Source organism: Nomia melanderi, chromosome 2 (assembly GCF_051020985.1).
Source record: "Nomia melanderi isolate GNS246 chromosome 2, iyNomMela1, whole genome shotgun sequence".
NCBI classification, from domain to species: Eukaryota; Metazoa; Arthropoda; class Insecta; order Hymenoptera; family Halictidae; genus Nomia; species Nomia melanderi.
The window spans coordinates 12,761,298-12,785,138 of NC_135000.1; the positions used below are offsets into that span (position 1 = coordinate 12,761,298).

The following is a 23,841-nucleotide window of genomic DNA, read 5'->3' on the forward strand; positions in this document are numbered from 1 at the left end:
ATAACCTTTTAAAGTGTGGTACTTTTTAAAACAATTTCCAACGTTCTGTAACAAAGTATTGTCATCTCCAGCATGATCTCTGTGGATCGAATTTTTTTCGTGACCGTAACAAAATTTGTGCGGTATGAAATTAATAAATATCAACCTATAAGTACAAATTATCAATGTATTCAATAATTTTAATAGTTTTTTCAAACGAATATGTTTTGTAACTTTGAAATTATAATGACGTTGAATGTTTATGCTTGAATTAATGAATTATTTAATTTCATTGGTCATTTTGCTGTAAAAAATTAAATACATCAATTTAACCCAGTATATTGATGTGTGATTACAAAGCCACACGGGTCTATAGGTGGTTAAAACATGCTTACTGTTTTATCATGTTATAATTTTAATATGCTTATTGTTATAAATTAATGCATGCAGTTTAGTTATATATTGAATAATGTTAAAAAGAATTATGTAACAACAAAGTTAATAAGCATGATAAAAAAGATAATAATGTCCATTTAATACACAGTGAAAGTTAAAACCTATATGGTTTACCTGGACGAGGACACACTATAAATTATGTGTCTCATATAATAATAGGCATATTACAATAATATTTATCACACAATTAAGTACCTTATATAGTAGCAGTGATAGTTACTAATATTGTTGATACAATACGATAAGTATTATAAATATAACTATTTCAGCCCCGAGTGCATTTTATTAAAATATTTCTAATGGTTAAGGCGAGTAGTTTTATAGTTAACGATATAATAATTATGTTTTCTTCTTCAGTTACGTTAGTAAAGCTTTCCATCATTTCAATATGGTTTTAGTGTCTTCAGAAATTACTTTACAAAGTATAATGCATACAATTCTGTAGTCTACTTACAAATTCTTTTTGCCTTAGTTTATATTTTTTGTTTTAATTATGAACAGAGCTATAGGGTTAATGCTTTTTCAAGATGAAATGTTTCCAGCTATTCATCTTGTAGTTTATTTTATGTGTCAAATTAACATCAAATTGACCGTTACTTTGACGTTATTATAAAGAATTATTTAAATTCTCTACGAATAATAACGAATGTACAACGAATTACAAAATGCAAATGATAGAGTGGTTGAATTCTTTGCGGTCAACTGTACACATGCCTACTGCGTATTCATTTAGTTCTTTGATTCTGTACTCATTTGTAATGGCACATTTTTTAACCCACCCAAGAGTAACGATCGATTTGTATTCGGCATTTGATTATTGCTTATTTGCTATGAGGTAGGGTTTGCTAAGTTCTTCGATTGTATGGTAATTCTACATTGCATACATGTGTATTAGTAGGCTGCGATAAGACTTCACCGAGAACACGGGTAACTGTAATTCAGGTTATGTTTTACATATCAATTTTTTATTTAAAGTTACAATTTTGTGAGTAAATTTCGTATTTCCCTTATTATTTCACTTTCTTGATTTTAACGTACCCTGTAGAAAAAATAAATTTTGAAAACGATGATAATTGATTACTGAAATACCTGTTTTTTAACGTATTTGCTGGGTATTATTTCTTATGAGTAATATTAATCATTTCAAACGACAGCATGTACATTATTCATATTAATTAGACCGAAGGTAATTCTAAATATTTTACAGATTTTACAGGAAAATTACAAACATTTTTTCGTGTAAAAGAATTGCCGCACAAGACCGTAATTATAATAAATTACATTCATTTTATAATTATAAAGGTTAAGTTACTTCTACTATGTAGTTTATGAATATTATAATTAAATCACTGACAAACTTTTTCCCTTGATTACATATTGTGTTTAACTCAATATAATCTCTTACCTTAGGATTTCTTTTGTACTTATCTTTCTTTTTTGTATATTTTAAGTTGCGTCAACCTAATTGGGTCATTGGCAACTACTTTAAATTATGCAGGTGGGTATCTATGTGGGTACCTATGTATATGATTATATTGTATATTCCTTAGTTGTGGGTGGCTGATTAAATTAAATGTAGTATTGTGATTTCATATCTTGACCAAGAGTTTTTTATCCTTAAAAATTTATTAAAATGGAAAAAAATTTATATTTGAGTCTCCGTTTATTCTAAGGATTAAATATTGATAATAAAGGAATAGTATTTAATTTCGACTTAAAAGGAAAAATAATATTTATATTTATTAAATTCAGGTTGAAAGTTTCATCAAGAATCTGATTCAACGTTTTGAAGTAAGTAATTGATTTATAAAGTTTGAGGATTTTATTTGTTCATAACGCATATAATTTTTTGAAATTCAATATTTGAAATTTGAAAATTTGGCTAAATTTAATGAACTTTCCATTTCATTTGAAACTTAATAAATCTTTAATAAGAGACTAGAATATTTAATAAGATTGAAGACATAATCTATGTATGAAAAAACTAGAATACTTAATAAAACGTACAATTTTCATTTGAAGAAAACATTACAATTTTTTACAATTGTCTTACAATATTCCTTCTAAGTTCCTCAAATTACTATACAAAAATCTACAACTGCATATAAATCCGTATTCTAGTTATTGCACTATAGGATACGAGACTTCAGAATCTTTTCCCAGGCATTGCACAATGTATGTTTCATTCGTTCCACAAAGGAGGAGTGACTAACAACTCCTAGCACTTGATTGATACCTTTGACAGTTTTCATGTTATTGCTAAATTGCAAATATGCAACGCTTGGGTTATAAAAGACATGGACACCGCAAATCATGCTTGCTTCCTGTCAGAAATGCAAGGACACGAGGATGGGAAATGACTCCACAAATCTATGACTCCATGACTCTATGACTCTGCTACAAGAGGTGAGAAGGGTTATAAATATAAGAGTAAAAGGTCGATCGGATAGACCGTGCCCCTTCAGTTGTAGACTACATCTTGCTCCTTCTCTGCCCCCCTCCACCACCCATATATGCTCCGATCTGGGTCAATTACCCGCCAAAGGTCGCGAATTAAACTACGTTTATTAGATTCTTCCGAAGCTGTCTCTACGCATTTACCGTATTAAGTTCATCAAATGCTTTTAATCCATACGTCAATGACTACAATTTTGTAGGTTGCTCAATAAGCAGTATATTTTAGTTCGAGCATGTCGGAATTACCATGCAAGTATTCGCAAACTGAGAATAATTCATAATGTAGATGCAATATTACTTCTTTATAAATGATATATTCTTCGCAAGTCAATTTTCTAGTAAAATTTGTTGCCAATGTGTAAAAAATAAATTATATTCTATAGTATCTTTTCTAATTTAAAGAAAATTTGTAAATAAATTAAGTTAATTTTACCTTCTCAGATTTTTAGAGAATATTCAGGTTATGTACGGCAACTTTTTAAAAATTCCTTAAAATTCTTTTTGCAGAATATTTCGAAATACTGATATTTAAATAGAAAATAGAAAAAAATGTATACAGACAAATAATTTCTTCATTGATTAATTGTATGTACTATCTGCTTTCACATTTTATAGAGAAATTTCTTAAACACTATAAATATATTACTCAGCGACCACTATTGTAATAACGAAGAACGTGTAATAGATTCTCCAGATGTTTTAACGTTTTCACTTCAAATCTACTACATTCCTGCATTGCGATCAATAGAATTAGATTTCTTTTCACAACAAAGGAGATAAGCCATCAACCAGAATTTATGATTGCAAATGAGAATTTATGTGCATGCTGAGAGAGAGAGAGAGAGAGAGAGCATATTTTCTTACATCTGGCGACGATGTGCAACTATAGGGAGAAACATAAGTAACGTTGCCAGGTTTTAGATGGGTTGCGGATGTAGAAACAGTTATAAATCAATAAAGTGCATAACATTTTCCGGCAAACGGACGTCGGATTAATGTATTTGAGTATTCTTTTACGAATGACCTATGAGCGAATGTTATTCACAGGTACGCAGACAACGAATATCTCGCGCTCCGGTAAATGAAGGTGATAGATGAGTTGTTACACCGTATAATAGGATATGAGGACGAGTTTCTTTGAACAATTCCGATCATGATCACGATAGACGAAAATGTCGCAGTGAATTATTTAGATATCATCCTTTTATGATTTCAATTATTGTGAATATGTAACATATTTTCGCTGTTGAAATGGATTTTTGGAGTTAATTACATTACGTACTGATAGTTGAACTATTTATCGAAAGTTGTAAATTACGAATTAAGTTCATTGAATTTATAAGTTTAAACTACTTTACAACTTTAAATTGTAAACTGCATATTCGTTATTTATTTAAAAGTTTATTTAATTGTAATGTACACAGTAAATTATCAAATTATTTTAAGAGTGTCCTTACTGTTTTTCTAGAATAACGTTAACAGGAAATAAACCAATAAAAAGGAGAGTATTTGAGTTATTTTAACACAGGGTAGTATATTTTAAATTAAATCTGTGCATTTGTCATATTTGTCGTAAATGTTTTTACTCAAATTTCGTTTCCATGAACACCTTGAAATGCTATTTTCTAAAAGCAATATAAATTTGTTTACAACAAAACAAATTGAAATGAAATTGAATATTTTTAACATAACATAACAAAATAGCTTTCACTCATTTGTTTATTGTATTTGATTTCATTATTTCAAATTAACAATGCTAAAAATTATCAGCTGTAAGTAATTACAGTTCTCATTTACATATTAACTACGAAGTTATTAGACTGTGCAATTAGAAAAAATAGGAATTCGGTTATCTGAATTTCAGATAAAAAAAGAACAAGAAAGTTCAATCTCTTTTATTGTTGTTTCAAAACATGCACATTACCACATTCAATTATAATTCGATCCGTTTCGTGTTCAACGATTATGTTATTAAAAGATTTCAAACATTTCAGCAGATAATTGAGTACCTGTTACTGAATTCACAGAAGCTGACGTAAAACCTGAAGTAATAAAACAATTTATGTATTCTCCTTCTAGTGTGCCCGCAAGGAGTAGTTGTATTTTTGTTTCCTGCCGTTTCTTTTTTAATAAACAGCGTAGAAAGGCAATGAAGTAACAAGTGAAAGGGTCGTTCGCTTGAACGAGATCAAAATCACGACAAATCTCCCGACATCCTTGGCAGCGAACGTAATGCGGGACACAAGAAGATGGATCATGGCACCGGCTGATCGCAAAGGAAAGAAAATGAGCTGTTATTAGCGCGCGATTACAGAACGCAAATTAATCTTGCGGCTTTGCTCATGCAAGCAACACAACACGCCGATGATTATTATATTAACTCAACATTTGTATGCAGGGAATACAATTAGCTGCAACGTACTGTTCTCTCTCTATCTTTCTCTTTCTCCTCTCCCTCTCTCTTCCTCTGCCATATGAATTATATCTGTATTAAGGGCAATCAGTCTAGCAAGCTGCAGGATATAGGGTACACGACCCGCTATACCTAGCGAGATAATGGTTACAGAACCGTAGAAGTTTTAATACAAATGCAAAGACGATAGACGCGAAAGTAACGAGTAAATCCTCAGGCGAAGTCTGCATAGACGTGTCTACTTCAAATGATCGTGAGATATCGACCTATTCTATATTAGTTGCAGTCCACATTAAAACTATCATCACAACGTAATAATGATTAATTGACCTTTAATAAGTTTCTCCTGCAATAAAAGCGTATGCATATTTCTGAGTAAAATGTGAAAGCAGATAGTACTTAGAACTAATCAATGAAGAAATTATCTGTCTGCTCAAATTTTTTTTATTTTCTATTTAAATATCAGTGTTTCGAAATATTGTGCAGAAAGAAATTTAAAGCATCTGAAATATTTAGTTTAGATGTATGTGCCTTATTTTGAATGAACCGTCATTGTTTCCACAGCGCGTAGGTATATGAAAGTACTTTGCAATTATTCGTGACCTATAAGTCCATGTGTGTTAGTAAAAAAAAAAAATAATGATTTCAAAACGAATTCATTTGAACTTATTAATACATAAATAACTTTCACTTTCCTTTAGTCTTCTAAGCATATTAGTTGTACCTTAGTTTAGTTTTGCAAAACGTTTTGTTTTCGAAATTACGTTTTTCTAGCAATCGGAATGTCAAATGAAGTTATCTCCGCTGTTTAGTAATTGATGGACAAATTGAGAAGGATATAATTATGTAAAAAAAGCAAAAAGTGTAATAAAAATAATTACATTTTTTAAATTAGACTATAAGGAATTAGACAAAACCAATTGAAAAGCATGAAATTGCACTTTTCCAAAAAACGAGGGTCTTAGTTGAACAAAATTTTGTTTTATGTTTCTTATTTCCTTTTGTTTACATAAAATACCTTACTTGGATATATTCAATACAATGTGTTTACCTACTTTATACGATTTCTAATATATATATAATTATTATAGAATAATTTACATATTATGTTTCACATTATTTCTAAGCTTATATATAAAGTGTACGCTATAAAATAATATAAAACTTAAAAGGTGAACTGCAGATATAAATGTACATATTTACTGTACTTATGATTCCGTAGAATACGATAAAACAAAAGCTTTAACTAAATCTAATCAAATAAACATTTTGCTAATAACCGATAATTGGTTGTTAGGTAATGATAGTAATTTTATAATTTTATTTGCGCATGAAGATTAACAGTATTATCTAATATAATAGGCCTGTCCTGGAGTGCGCTCATAAACTTCTTCCATATTCGACGTGCTTAAAGATAATTATAATGGCCATAGGCATCGTTAAAAGGACGGTATGTTACCAGTGTGTGTGGAAAATAGGCAGTAATGGAAATGATTAAAATCACATACACAGTGTAACGGCACCTCATATGGAACACCTGAATGAAAAACTTGCCAAAACGAGAGATATGCCTTTTTTTATTGAAACCTGCATCAAAACACGAAGAGAACAATTAAACATTCGTACACTCATTGATAAAACTGCAAAAATTTAAATGTCTTCAAGCCACAGTAAAATGTCTGGTGACAATGTCTTCTAATATGGAACACCTGGGTAATTTCTAAACAAACCTCATTTTTATCACGGGAAATAAATATTTATAAAATTAAAAGGGTAAATAAACAAATTTTTTAGCTTTTTGAACTTATATTATGTTAATTGTTTCCTTGTTTTCTTTTATACAGTGGATACATGAATAATACATCGGAACCACTACATTGTTCGTGAACACAATGCAGTGGACAAACATTTTTTCCATTATTATCATCATTTTTGTAATTGTTGCCATAAAATAAAAATATAGGAACATAAATAAAAGAACACATGTATTCCGAAAGAAAAATAATAACTGTTCTAAGAAGAAGATAGATTTGCAGCAACTTGCTTTTGAATAGTGAAAAAGAAATGTGTTGAATGATAAATCATGAAAAAATGAAATTTTTAGGCCTATCTATATTAAGAAATTTGACTATTTAACTCATTTTTCAGCAAATTTAACGCACCAGCAAACACAATAATGCTTCGCATTTAATGACAAATTTTTAACTGATGTCCAACTACTAACATGATTGTTTTCCATTATTAGTGAAGTGTCATTTGTAAACAACATTCATTTTTATCACAAACAATGAATATTTATGAAATTAAAAAAGATAAATAAACGAATTGTCCATATTTTTGGACTTATATTATGCTAAGTTTTTATCTTTTTCTTTTTATCCATTGGATGTATGATTGGGAATTGGGAATTAAAAGTTTCATGTCCGTGGTAGGTAACGTGTAGTTTAGCCAGGTAAATGCTCGATGAGTAATAACACGTACACTTACGAGCTACAAAAGAGAGTGCGATATTCTCAACATGAACCTTTTCCTTAAGCATCCTGTTAGAAGTTGAATATTCAATTTTTAACTGTTAATGTATCAGAAACAAAAATTTAACTTCCTAAACAGTAAATGACTTCAATTTGAACTTGTTTCAGAAAAGGCTATCTATATTTTGAACACTTTCATATTTGTTAAACAAGCTGTACACTCACTTGACTGTAATTACACGATTTAGGTTAAAATGTCAATTGTGTGTCTATACAATTATATTTTAATTAAAACGATTCTATTAACAAAATATAATTGTGGAATCATTTAAATATTTTCTAAGTAGCAAATGATAAACGTTGCATCAATCGCATTATATTTCTCACCGAGTTTATTCGTAACGACAGTCAACTCTTGACCTCTTTATTTTATCGTTCTTAATTATCATTGGATAGTATGGATTATACTGGTAGAAATACTGCGTTACAAGATGTTTCATTATTTTTAAAGCGATTCCTTTAATATCAATGTTCAATTCAGTGTAGTAAGATATAAAGTCGAGGCTCTACTCTTACCTTACTTTGACAGGAAACTATTACGCGATAATAACCTAAACCGTGACTGGCGCGTTACATAAAGAGTTAATGAGCATGTTTTTAATCGATGTCATTATCTTCGTTTATAATGAACACCTCTTTAAATAAAATGACTGAAAGGAGTCAATGAACGAAACACCCGCGATTCCTTCAAGTTCCATCTGTTTAGACAAACTGTACAAAATTTGTATAGATTTAATACCATTTATTAAAATCAATTTTCACTAAAAAGTAAATTCTATACAACTTCAACGTACACTATTTCATTGAAGTAATGGAATAATTTTTACGCATTGGCTACATCTTTCAGTTTAGACTATTTTTAATTAAATTATTAAATATTCTCTATATTAATATTTTTCTGTGATCATTAATGAAATATTTATTAATAATTTACGTGCAATGTAAAAAATCATATAATTTAATTGAAAAATAGAGATATGTTAAAGAAGTTTAATAAAATGAACTTTTCGTGGTAATTACTAATAATTACTAATCATTCTTTATACACTTTATCCCATTTTAGTATTCATTACGTACAGATTACACTTTGAATCAAATTTAATGAATTAATGTTGACTGTAAAATTATTTTCGTGATGTTTTTAACACTATTAGTATCCTAATAGTTGAAATTAATAATACGTATAGTGGTGTTCAAAAGTTCCTGGCTAGATCGTTTTTGGAATTGGGTCCAAGTCACATCGATATGCCGTTGTGATTAATGCAAAGGGTATGCCCATAAAATACTAACTATAATATGTTAAATGCTATACGTTAAATTATTAGTATAACAGAAAACAAGCATTATCTTCGTTTTTAAACACTCTGGTCGAAAACCTTTGAAAATACTGAATTATTTATTTCTAAGAAGATATGTATAATGAATAGGTGGTTTTCATTTTTTTACAGTATCTTCTCATGCAATATATCCATTATATATCATAATAACGAAAAGTTCTTAAAGTCTTTATTGTGTAAGAAAAGCTCCAAAAGCTTATTATATTTCTCTTGCTTTCACAGGATATATAAAGTGAAAGAAAGTAGTACACTATAATAGCAAACCATGTAATTGTTCAATTTAACTCGCGGTAGTTCCGATAACTTACCATAAAGTAAACTTATTATAAAATATTATTCACATTAATCAATGCAATAAAAGGAAAGAGGCTTTCTTTTACTACTTTAAACTTCATTGAAGGAAAATGGCAGTAACTATAATAGAATTAAGTTACAAAATTACTTCAATAACCGTAACGTTACCAGTTTATTTGTCTGAATGAATTATCTATAGGAGAACATTGCATAATGTATTCCACAACAGAAACAGATTTTATAAACGAAAAATAAAGAAAAAAATGATCGTAAAAGAAGTTGTAATTATATACTTACTAGAGATTAACCAGATTCGTATTTATTGTTTAAAATTCACCTTAATATGATAAACAGAAAATAAATGCATTTTATAAATTGACCTACAGCAAACAATAATTCAGCATCTTACTTCTGGAATCAAACGAAGTAACAAACTGTCAAGTAAACAGTACACAGTCATTCATCTGTTTTTCGTTCCGTGTTCCTTACCTCATGTTCGACAGCGTCTACAGGTACCGGTGCACCATCTGAAACAAAAAACATGCCATTTTCAATTAAAATTCTCCGTAAACAATATTTATTTCTTACGAAAAATATTAATGTATTGTATAAAATATAAACGTATAATTTTATTTTTCATAAATGGAAGCTCTTCTTTTATTATTATCTGACAATAAGTGCATATTAAATGTTTCAAACGTGCACTTTATTTCATTAATTAGCGTAACTAATAACAAGGTACGATGAAGATAGTTAAATTGCATGCAAATGAATTCAAATGTATTTTCACTTCGTGAAACTGAATGGCTTATCAGAATCATTATGTTCTGGGAACCAAGTTAAAAGAGGAAGAATGTAAATACACACACGGAATGCGATTAAAAAAAACCCGTTTCACTCATGAATAGCTTCAGCACGATTGCGTTCATCTTTTTAATCATGCGCGACATAATAAATCTTTCATATATTACCTCACCGTTTAACTGATACGAGGGTCAATTTTTTTAATGTACTGAGCATCGATAAAGAATGCAGATTACGTTCAGTTTGCATAGCACGCATTTTAAGGGAATACATAATTAATCGGTTGTTCATTAAGGAATTTAATGATATTCAACGTGACACAGGTAATAAACTGAACCGTGTTACTGCTGCATGTTGCGTCAGATAATACTAATAAGAGGAGCAACTATATAACGCATAGCTATAGGATTTATGGTCGTCATATATGAGATGTTCCGTTTTTACAAAAATGCAAATTTCAAAGGATCTAGTCAGAGTGGGCTAATTAACGCAGTCTATCCAATCATGCAAGTAGCACAATTTTCTATCGTGGCTGTCAGAAGAGAAAGTCAATTACCGCGATGACAGCCCACAAACGTTTAACGGCGACATCTCCGGAGATCTTTGCGGGACGTGTCCAAAGTTAAAGCGTTCGTACGGGCGTTCCCCTGGCTCCACCTGTCAAGTACAGTTTGAGAGACAAGATATTCAGTTGAGATCACCTCCTGCACTTCCTACTTGAGGTTCGTTTTTTGCCCTCTGAATGTCTCCTATAAGAGTTCACGACGAACGAAATTCAAGGCAAATTATTTTTACCTCACGGCCAATCTAATTGGATAAAACCTTTACGTAATGAAGGAAAGTATCTGAAACTATGGTAAGAAAGGTTCAGCTTAGCCACGTTTTTTGCTAATTCACATTGATACGCTACGCTGCACGAATATTATTTTTGTTTTGGCTTTTGGAACTGCAAAGAAAGTGTTAAGGAAGGAACTGATTATAAAGTGGCTGGAATATGCTATTCGTCGTTCTAGGAAATTTATTATTCAATATTAAACTGTTGGGCGAGTATATAAATCTTTAATTATCCTTGGTTATAACGTATATTCACTTTATGTAAGGAAACTAGTTTTGATATGTTACTATGATAATAAGGTGTTCATAATGAATTCAAATAAAACTCAAGTTAAATTTTGCTTGCTTATTGTCGGTAATGCCTGTCGAGGACGTCCCACAAGTTAAGGGCTTCTGTATAGCCGGAGCAACTTTTGGCGAAGACTCACAGTATGTGTGCCCGCCAAAACTTTTTTAACTAACTGAGTACAATTCATGAAACTTTTATGGTGTGTAGTTTAGAAAAAAATCAAGTTGACATTTCATGATATGTCGAATTTTTTGCTTACTAAAGATAGGACAACATAATATGCGACTGTATTAATTTGATTTCTTCGTAAATGTCTACAAAGATACGAAGAGTAATGTTAGAAATATTCTCAAAATTAAATTTATTGAAACAAGACATGTCAGTTCACTGGAATTTAACATTTCTACAACAGACACTTTTCAAGATATATAATAAAAGAATTTTATTTTTAACAACACTATAATTCTTTATGGGTAATCAAATTTCATAATTCTTGAACTGTAACATTAGGAATTGTAACATTACTTGTTAGTCACGTTTAAGATAATAAAAGTAAATAAATACAAAAAATCCACCCTCAAATCGGTATTATATTAAAAAATAAATGCTTTTATTTTAGGCAAGTATATTATTCTTTAATTCATTAATTTAACTATAGTAATAAATTTGTTTATTTGGAGGGAAAATTACCATAGTTGTCCTGTAACTATTTATGTAAAACTCACTGGAAAAAACGTTAGATTATTTAAAAGTATGTTTGCGAAATGAACATAATGATTTGAGAACTGTCGATAGTATTTCAGCGTATCAGTTTGTCACCGCAATTCAATAACGTATTAAGTAGGTAATCTGTTATATAGTAAGTAGTCTGTTGGACTTCGTGAGCGACATTGCCACAACGTATGATGGTGCATATCATAGTTTGCGATAAAGGATGGATCGTCGTTTCTATACAGAACTAGGATTCAAACTTGTTTTCAACCTTTATGTGATAAATATGTTGCACATGTTCTATTAACTGTACAATATTAAAATTACATACATTACCTAAAATTCACGATAAATAGATACATAAATAAACACATTAATTTGAATTACATGAAAAATGAATTGACATTTACTTAAACAGTGTCATTAATTAAAATTAGATTTTCAATTAAAAAAATTGAAATTTTACACTCTTACATAAATCATAATGTTAAGTTTTAGTGCTAAAAAAAAATTAGTGTGTATCACTATAATTAAAATAAATCGTTCTGCATATTTTCTAGGATTTTTGGAACGAAAAAACGATTGAATATTAGTGTAAATGAATAATTTTATAGTTGGTTTCATATTATTAATATAAAGCGTATGCTGAATTACATTATAATGTTCCATAAACTATACCATTTGAAGAGAGATTATTTTCAGAAACAATTTCACTCGTTAAGTAATTTCAGCGTCTTATGGTATTACTATTAAATCTGATATAATAAAAAGATTGGCTTTCATAAAACTGCGTTCGTGTTAATAAATATCATTTGCTGTTTCATTTCAGAAATTCAATAACTCCTACGATAGTAAATATTCAATTTAGGAATAACATTTAGCCTTGTAATACACAATATGGATAGTTCGTCGCAGTGTTCCTTTGATCTTTAAATGTTTAAAGGTAATTCACCGATGTATTATAAGAATTGTGATATTACACCACTGCATGACGACATTCAATTTTACGGCTTATTAAATAGCTTCTAAATTATTTAATTGGATATCAAATATGACCTTCTCACCAAAATTAAACTTTATAGACTTCAAGAACAAGTTACAGACAAATAGAATAAGAAATAGAATTCAATAGACGATAAAGTGGGAATTACTTATCCTTCGTTAATAATGTAAAATATATAAAATGTAGTTAACATTTCGAATGAATTATTTTGCAAAGGAAGAGTTCTTAGACCTATCTTTATTAGATCTTTCTTCTTCCTAAGGCATAGCAGAATACGATACCAAACTGTGACGAACCTCTTTCCTCGACAGTTTATACAAGGTGGACCACGAAGCATGATCAGCTTAGATTATTCTGCTGCTAGCAGTTCGATCGGAAATTTTGTTAACTAAAATAACGTGATTCAAGGAGTGCTGCAAGATGATTCTACCAAATTTGTTGTCAACCTTTTTTTCCGGAGTTATCAAGGTCACCTTCAGTACACGCAGATCATGAAACACTACTGACACTTTACGTTCGATATCATTAAATGTGTATCAAGGTACAGAACGAAATGTTCACAAATAGTCCGCAAGGGATCAAATCAATAATGTATAATCACTAATATCAATCTGTCAACAGCTCTAGAAAGTATACAATAGTGTGGCTTGCTATTCCTCTTTAATAATTTTTAAGAATCTTGCAAAACTCTTTCAACTAAGAGTTTTCTTCAGTCCTTTTGGATTCAGACAAAAATATTTGTTGTAATGTTTGATTTTCAAGCAAAATTTTCGATCGAACCGCTAACAATAGAATAATCTAAGCTGATCACGCTCCGTGGTCCTCCCTATATATCATATCATCGAACATGTCAATATACTTTTTCACTTTCTAAAGATGTGTTACAAGTAATGTCCGTGCAAGAGAACAATCAACCTGCCGATGTCGAAAGACGTGTATACAATCCCCACGTCGTACACTTCAGTAATAACGTGCGGGTGACGTGGGTCACCTCTTCGGTATACATGCAAATGCGTATATATTCTTCTTCCAGTGCGCGACAGCACATAGTCGTCGTTCTGATATTTTCTGAGATCAACAACAATAAAGATCATCTTAATGGAAACGCGGACAGCGCTCTCAACATTGTTTACGCCATTATTCTTCTCAGGAACCGGAGATGAGGTTTTATTATTGTTCCTGTCCTCAGCGATTTACGGTAAAAAAGTGACGCTCAACGTACAATTATAATGACTTAATAAGACTGATACACCAACACGACGTGGAAAATTGCTTTCCCTTCTACAGATTATGTATTGCTTTTTATTCCCGTAACTCGTCCCTCATGATCCCTTGTACACTCTGCGATGATATTATAAGGGCATTATATAAAATTTTGTAAATTTGTGTTATACAAAAGGATTTTTCGTTTTTCATTCATAAATGATTCATTTTTTCGTACATCGGAAAGTAATAGCTTAAACAGTCTATCTAATTTATTTAAATAGATTATCCAAGTTTACTATACAAATGCGTACCTTCAAATAGAGATTTTCTGCGTGTAATGCCTGATTTTCATACAACTTGATTTTCCTGAAAAGGGTCGATTTTGATAGTGTGTTTAGCTGATTGGAACCTCTAGTATGGAAATTTTATTCGTATCGTATTTTACGGTAATGATATAAAATACCAATCTCATTTCTCTCATAAAACAGTAGGCGTGTACACGTAAAATGTATAGATTGATTTCCTTATCACAACACAACGTATTATGCATAGCGATATTATGTAACAATATGTTTTATTACACATAGACAAATTTTTATTACTACATAAGTGAACGGGATTTGAATTATTATGTTCAAATCTATATTTTAAATTTGGGAAGTATAAAATATAATAGTATTGGTTGTAGTATTTTCTTAAAGGATTATGTACATCTGAAAGTACTCTTAAAGCACTTTCTTTAAATATTGTACTGAAAAATATTACACCCTGACGATTTCATATTAATGTATAACAAAATGTTTTCAGAATGGATGTTTATAATATCTCTGGAAATAATTAATCGATTTAGTTAAAATTTTGTATGTAAAATTATCTTCGTTTTAAATGTCTTGTTGCTATTAGGACCTTTCTAAAGTTCATCGTGACAGTTTTTGTAAGAATAAAAGATGCCTGGTATTTTGAGCAACTTTAGGTGATTTTAAAAGATTTTGTTTCTTCGATTACCGAAGTTATAAAATTAATATAATAATTAATACGACTAGAAATATTCAATCTTATACATCTCCATTATTTTGAAAAATATTTAGATGAAATTTCCAGAAATTGGCAATAAAATTTCAAAGAGCAATAATAATTAAATTTAAGCATGCTTTTATCATTCATAGATATATGTAATCGTTACCACGCAAAATGTAAAGCAGAATTTCATTTCAATTTTGTTTCCAGTACTGTTTAATTCATTCATCCTATATACTGCATTCATATATCAATTATAAATCGTAAAACTAATCTTTAAGGATTACCTTTCTCAAATGTTCATTTTCAATACGCGAACACCCCAATTAACGCTTGAGATGTGTTCTTACAAGAAAGAGCGTTAAACGAAACAATGTTAACTGAGGTAATCTTAGCACATAGTGAATAGAAAACATGCGATTAAAAATAAAGAAGTTTTACTTAATTTAATTTTTTACTTTACTTTAATTTTACTTTAATTTTCAGTTACTTTTATATTAATTTAACAGCTAGTCTTCAAGGAGAAGGACCGTGTTATATAGACACATGAATATTTAGAGCTTTCTAGGACTCGGAGGAACGCGTTAGAGTATGTTCATAACAATGCTCTAATACTCGATAAAATTATGCAAAAACGCCGTAGCTGACAAAAAGCGTGCAGAGAAAAAGTACAAAAAGTACGGAAAATGTTTACAAAACAATGCATATATGCACGAAACTACACAAGAAAAAAGTGGATACGGTAAAAAGCGTACACTGTAAAATGCACACATACGTACATTTTGTATGCGTTTCATGCAACCCAAAAAGCATACCAAAAAAGCACATACCTTTGTTTTATAATGAAAGCGTTTATGCTGAAGTGACGCATAGAACTATGTTTAGTAATTGGAATAAAATATATAACGTGTATGTATATAGTGTCCTGTTTCCGTTAAAAATTACTTGCTTGAAGATAATAATAATTCTTCTTTACTTTTAAGTAGCTTCACTATGAACGCATCAAAGTAAGATATTTTATCGACGCTCTAATCAACGCACAATTTTCATAGCTTCTGTCGCAGATGCATTATAAACATCCCCTTATATTGAATCATCGTTAATTGAAGTAGTGTTGAATGAAGTCTAACTGTATTCAAGTAAGAGTTGCACCCAATTAAATAAAAAAAATTCAAAAGATGAAAGATATAAAGGAAGTATACTTCTATATTTGTCTTCATACGATCCTTATCCATGTTTAGAAGACGACACTGTGTAATGTAAAAAATAAATAGGTCTGTGAAGAGTGAACGAAACAGTAATAATGGCTGTACCCGACACCTATGGTTGAACTGTCAAGTGAAGCAGATAAATATGTATCTCTAGCAATAATAAGTTACCTTTCACTGAAATTTAAAATTGTTGGATTTTTCGTTCCATATATCATTATATAATAACCACAATCAAAATGAATTTTTGAGATTCTTTCCGGTAAAAATGAGTTCACATGCAGCTTTAACCATACGCTTTGTAATAACACTTACATTACATTTATATACTCTATACATTATATACTCTTGCATTATAACTTACTTTTACTTATATAAGTAAAAATAATCTGTGTCAGGTGTTTGAATAAATAATAATCGGAACAATCATTGTAATGATACGTTCACAGCGGAGTTGCGACAGAAGCTGAAAGAGCTGTATAATACGTATGTATAATACATACGTTGCACAAGAGATGACCCCAGGATAGTACAAGGGCAAGAGAGATTTCTTGTTATATGTTTTATTTATAATTTTAATTGATTGTTAATAAGAGAATTTAAAAATTAGAAGATAAATTAGTATATATATATATTAGTATATTAGTATATATATATATATATAAACGATGAAAACTGACCAATCAGATTCGTGTTGCTTAAAGGAATTAACTCTTCTGCAACGAAGACTATTTACATCGAACAGAGTAGTGATCAAATCTTTGTTTAGTGTGCTTATAATTTAAAGCTGCTGAAGCTGAAGTGGTACATCACGACAAAGGTACTACGTAAACATAAATTTTATGTATTGTATTATTTGTATCGGTCAATTAATAAACGTAACTCTGTGCGACCTCGCTGCTTCAATGTATTTTTCTACATAACCTTTTGAATGCTGAATATACTCAACCGTCTTGCCATCTGAAGGTCGACGAACTATGTTAATTACAGTATAATTATCTTATAAAAAGTTTTGTTTACACTTATTTTTAAAAATAAAAGATATATTAATAGTATATAGTAATTTGTGTGTATTCTTGATTGATATACTGATAATATTACTACATTGCTTTGAAGTTCATAGCGTCTTTCTTTGTTCCTCTACGTATTTTCCTTGCTCTTAGCAGATTCTGTTCTCATGCTTTGATATACGACACTAATTAATCCGGTTTATGAAGGCTATCTTTCTAAGCAATAATAAGACTAATTTTTAAGTAACACGAAAACTGATCATAATTGCAAAGGCAATTAAAAATGTTCACTTTATTATGTTTAATAACAGTATGGGAAACGTTCAAAATAAAATTAATTTCACTTAATATTCACACTGTTCATAGCAATATTGAGAAAATTAAATTGTGTGATTTCAAAGAATCATATTGTAATGCCTCCTAAATGTATAGTAATATCAACAAAAGTATCCCTTGTAACGCGTTTAATACTGAAGTAATGCAATAAAATGAACTAATGTACGATTATTCGAGTTGTACACCATTCGCGGGTTATCTTTTGCAACAACTCAATGTACTTAATTTCATAAATACAAAATAAAGACGTAACGATGCTCGCAGTAAACCGATCGACAACTCTGTCAATCACGTCAATCATAAAATGCTTTTTACTGCGTTATCAATGCCGAGTTGTCTAGACATTAATTATTACAAATCAGTTGCAGAAAGAAACTATAAATTCAATTTCGCCATACTTTCCTGTCCTTACCAGATGAAAAATAAAACAGCAAGTAAATGAACAATAAAAGAATCGAACACCGACACTAATGTTTGAGTATTTACACGTATCATTGAATGCAACAGAATTAGATACGTAGAAATTTGTTCGACGCGTGTTATGATCTAATGGGAACAGAAAAAACTGTGTTAACCAGCGGTGCATCACAAAGACAAAAGTTGGAAAGGCGGCGTTGCTTTGAAATTGTAATACACTCGCGAGCGACATAATCAAATCGCAAATCAAACCGGATTCTTATGAGCGTTCCGCACACTGACGAGGAAGTGATTACCATCGTTCGAAATACGAAACTCTCTAGTTCCTTTTTTCGCCCCTGGGTTGCAATGAGAAAGGACTTCGGGTATTACGTACCCGCCGCAAAACGGGGGAAAATTTGTGCGTGAACGATTGAAATCGTGGATTAGGCGCTTCCTACTTTCAGTTCGTTTTTGAAAAATTTACCGCAAAGCCAGCAACATAAGTTGCCGTATCGCCTGCATTACAGTGGCGTAACGAGATGTTTCAAAGACCTTCCTCAGTGATACTTCGGCAATATTTTATCGGTCGGTGAACGGCGAAGCAAGCATGGTCGACCATTTAAAATCGCGGATCAGGAATATTCTTGTCGCTTGTTTAATTAATTCGCTTACATTTGGCGTATTCAGTGGAAAGCTGCCTTTGGCACCGCCATCCGGTGTGCGAGGTTAAATTCTTATGAATTTATTTGAAATCGTTGCATACCAGAAATGCGTTTCACATGTTTCCGGTTCACACGTGTTAATCGTAATTACTGCAAGAATGAGTAAACTTGTTATGTAGTAATAGATAATTGTATTTACGAAATGTCATTTAGTAAAGATTTTCTGAAAATAATGATTCTATAGATAAATTTTGTACATTTGTCAGACTTACAGCGTTATAAAAGATAATAATTTTACAAAGTTTTAATATTTAATATAGTAAATATGAAACTTATTATATAAGAAATAAATTTCTATTTAACCTCGGTTTCAGTGAGTTATTTTATGAACATTTTTGTTTGTATAAAAATTTGTAGCAATAAATTTTAATTATATTCATACAGTAATTTTACATTAAACGATTATTATTTTCTGACATATAAGACTAAATTATAATGTCAACCGGTTTTCTATGTACTTCTTGAATATTCGTGTAGGTACCGTAAACAGTGTAAACCTTCAATCTACTGTAAACAGTGCGTACAAAACATAGTTAAATAGAAACAATAATGATGTTTCCTGGAGGTCGTAGTGTATGTGTAATATTATGAAGTCTTTGTTAACAATACTGCTATTGTCAATAATACTGCCATTGTCAACAGTAGATTTTATTGTTCTTCCAGTTTCTCAAATACTAAGAAATATATATTTGAAATGATTAGATAATCATTAATAATAATGCACATTATATAAATCACAATTACAATACAGTTTGGAAGTAACATTTCATTACAAAGATGTCACGTCCATGCAGATGCATAATTTATACAATAGTATACAAATAGTTTATTACATTATGAAACTGTATGTTCACCCACACGGTAGATGATAGTACAATCGATAAACAGAATGTAATAAATTAGCGATATAACAAAAATTCTCCATGCTCGGTGAAGGCTTTTCGCCAACAAACGTTAATGAAGTAAGAATGTCATCGAAACACCATACCGAATCCTCTAGCGATTTCGAAACATAATTTAGCCGGGGACGGTTTCATCTCAAGTGACGAACACGTTCTGTTCCAGGAACTAACGTTACTAGGCGCGAGACTGCCTCGTTAATTCCAGTCATCGTGATCGCAAACTTCATGCGGTTGTATCCGTATCGGGAATCAGTGACACCGACACGATGGAAGAGGAGAAGGTAATTGAAAGTACACCGACGATGGAAGACGCGCACATAACAGAGTGATAATATGCATTTATTCACCGAATCGTGGCCACCGCGAGGGATTTAATTAAACGCGATTTCATTAATCTTCGAGCAGGTAGCGAGGATCTTGTCATTGTGAATCAATGTGTTTCAGAGCATCCGTTTATCTGTTGCTGCGTATAATAGCTCCTTAGATTCAAATATGTTTAGAAATCCTTGGTTGCATTGATAAATCATACGACATCGACTATTCAGATCTTCGTGATTTACGATTTGTTGCATTTATGTACTTCACAATGCAGTCAATGATATTGACTTTTAAATAAGGTATTTACATACCTTACAAGGAAAGGTATCGAATCCGGGAATTAAAAAAAATATGAAACTTGGTTTGTAAGTAGAGTAATTCAAGCCTAATTCATTGCAATTTTTTTTCGTGTCGAAGTTCACTTTGAAGGGGTGAAACCATCCCTTGAAAGAAATGCAAATTTTTTTTTCCTGCGGATTATCTTGAAAACTATAAGAGAGCGAAAAAAGTTTAAACAAACAATACATTGTTCTTTTAATTAAAATTTCGAAAATTTGACAAATTTTTTAGAAACTTTATTTTGAAATTTTATAGACGCAAAAGGAAAATGTGATTTTTGTTTAAACTTTTTTTCGCTATCCCTTACCGTCCTCGAGATAATTTACAGGGAAGAAAAATTTGTATGAAGCTTGACTTTACTTACATACAAAGTATTATAATTTTTTGAATTTCCGGGTTCGTTACTTTTTCTTGTTAGTAGGAAATATTGTTACTATTATATTATCTCGAAGCTGAACTCGATTAACGGAATTCGTAAAATTGTGGAAACAAATGCATTTGTACAGAAAAGAACATACATTTAATTGCTGTTGTAGTAAACTGTTGTTTATTTAAAGAAAATAGAATAAATGAAATAACTCATAGAAAATGAACTTAAAGAACTGAAACTATTATACATAATTTTCAGTATTATTATCATCATGTTGCGTAAATAAATACAAGTAATTTTTTTTTTAAATTCTCGATTTATAAATATTTTCCTTTACGATCTTCTTTGGTCAACATTTTCATTTTAAATTATGAGATGCAAAGGTGATTATGAAAAATCACGTAGTATTTCATGATTATGAAACTCTCATTCGGTGATCCTCTTCAATTACAAGTACATGAAAGCAATGAAGAAAAGCAAAGAAAATAACGAATATGAAGCTCCAATTCGGTCTTACAATGTAATAAGCATAGAAGAGGATATTTATATTTTACGAGAAAGCTTAACCACAATTCTTGAATCAGATGATTCAAACTGTGAAAGATTTAGTACGTTTCCACGCGGAATGAAGAATGCTCCTGCTTACTGTCAAGCTATTTTTAATACAAAAAGAAGTAAAAATCCATAAAGCAGACTTTCAAGGCCTTCTTTGAAAAAATACATGCAGCGAAGCTTCTTAACACACATAGTTTTCGACTGTCCAATGATAAATAGACATAATACTTTTGCAAAGAATCTTTGTTAATGTGTAATATAGGTCAATGGACCAAAGAAGATGTTAATTTTATCTATCTGGTTTGTAAGACCAGATATTTTTTGTAACTTGGTCACTCTGGCGTACTGAGTAAGTTTTAAATAATTAACAAGGCTTGGCTTGATTTATCGGACTGTGTGTCACTTTATTTTCTTGTTGATAACACTTGTCCTAATACTATGATGATACTGTGATATCGCTGTCTTGATAAACTCTGGCTCATTTGTACAATCGAGCGTGTCTTATACTAATTGTAGAGATGAGGGTGTGTACTGTTTCATGTGTATGTTGAAAGTGGGAAATATTTTCGTCCAATGAAGTTGTTGGGGGTTGAATCTGCTGTCTCGTGGTCACGCCTTGTAGGGTAAGTCGGACAGGTCAAGTCAGGTATTGTCAGTGGGAGTGAGGAGTACCGTTAGGGTGTCGTGAAGCTAAGCCGTCCTTTGTGTACTGAAAATGTCTTAATTTGTTTTTTTTTATGGTGTGTCGAATGGTTAGGGTTTTATTTAATGTGTCCGGGCCTTTTTCTCTATCGTTGTAAAAACTAAGTGTTCCTTGACTATAGAAATGCAAACGGGACGGTGAGGGTTATTGCTTAATTGTATGTATTCTTAACAATCTTCTTTAACAGTAAGTTTACAGAACGCGTCAATTCGACGCATATTGAATTCTATAAATGTTATTCTGTAAATGTTTACGCCAATTTTAAGTGACGCAATATATGTATCCAAATTGTCTACTTTTAAATCTCTAATTTCCAAGGTCTAAGCAAACGGACATTTTGTGTAGGAACAATGAAATAAACCGTATAATAAACGTCTGTAAACCTAGTGTCAATTAAAAATTTCTGGTATATTATTTTTTAAATATGAAATCTCTAACCAGTAAAGTACTTTTTTATTATTTAATATTCTCTTCATATTCTACACATTAGTTCTTATGAACGTAAGTCTTGCTTATAGAGTTACTTCTAAGATAAATAAACTCCCATTTTATGAATTACCATCTTACAAACAGTCACCATGATTTAATTTATAAATTAATTAAATGACTAGTTATATTATAAAATTGTTATACTATTTCTTATTACCACGTGCATATTTTTTTATAGTTTTCATACCTTGACATTAACATTTCCATTTAAAATTAGATTTTATTCAATATATTCTAAATATCTAAGCTGTCAGATAAAACTGTCGTTTAAAATTAGTATCTGTTACGAATTGAAACCGCATCTCTTAGCCGATACCGGTTTCATGCAATTTGTTGTTAACACTTCATATATTTATTCTCGGATGTGTAATAGTGTCATGATTCATGAATGCTGTTAACTATCATCATGTAGACGCAGATGTAAGTGGACGTGCAAGATATATATGCGACACGATTGAAGATAACGGTATCGAGGGTATGGAGTCCCGATGAAATCATGCACGTACCAAACTTAATTAACGAATTAAAACCAGCAGTATGTATCGTACATTGAATATCGAAAATAATATGTTTCGTAAATTTATTAAAATTAACTAATTACATAATTAAAAGTAGGAACCTACATTAGTAAATGTACAATAAGAATAAATAGCTGTCGTGAAATTTTTCATTTACGACAATTTACAAATATATATTAATTGTTTACATTTTAAGACAAAAGCAAACCTTATTGTGCATCGGAAGTAAATTTAAATAATTTGTACCTATTTCCACTTCTTTCGAAATGTTTCCAGAAGCTTTTCATAATTTGAGTTTCCTGTGGAAAATACTGTATAGTTTTTAAAGTATTATATTTTCAATTTTGTTTTATATAAATCTGGAATGTATACAATGTATGTTTGGAATTACTGTCTTATAAAAATGGAACCATCTCTAAAAATTGTTTCCTAAGCTCGTATTTTGATTACAATCTATATTTTTTTTAAATAACCATATGTCCGGTAAATTATAATTGATATTGTACATTTAAAAATTTGCTCGTTTATATTATAAAGATTTTTATATGCTGGCTGTAAAGATTTACAATTTCGTAAGGCAAGGGAAAGAAGGTATATAAATTAATTGGAATTAATCCTGCTCATTAGTTCTATATTCCTTT

At 30.5% G+C, this 23,841-nt stretch overlaps 1 protein-coding gene across 5 annotated transcripts in view; it reads right to left on the reverse strand.

The window, feature by feature from the left end:
* The window catches only part of LOC116430751 (uncharacterized), a 134,329-nt gene that overhangs the window by 5,440 nt on the left and 105,048 nt on the right, over window positions 1–23,841 (reverse strand). For 4 of the 5 annotated variants that reach the window (XM_076364334.1, XM_031985294.2, XM_031985293.2 and 1 more), the window contains exon 2: window positions 9,957–9,994. Coding sequence is in view for 2 of the 5 variants with exons in the window: in XM_031985294.2 (XP_031841154.2) it covers window positions 9,957–9,994 (38 nt within the window). In the remaining 3 variants the exon portion in view is untranslated. Of the gene's footprint in view, window positions 1–9,956; window positions 9,995–10,827; window positions 10,929–23,841 lie in introns of all 5 variants that reach the window. The other variant, XM_031985295.2, reaches the window with a different exon arrangement.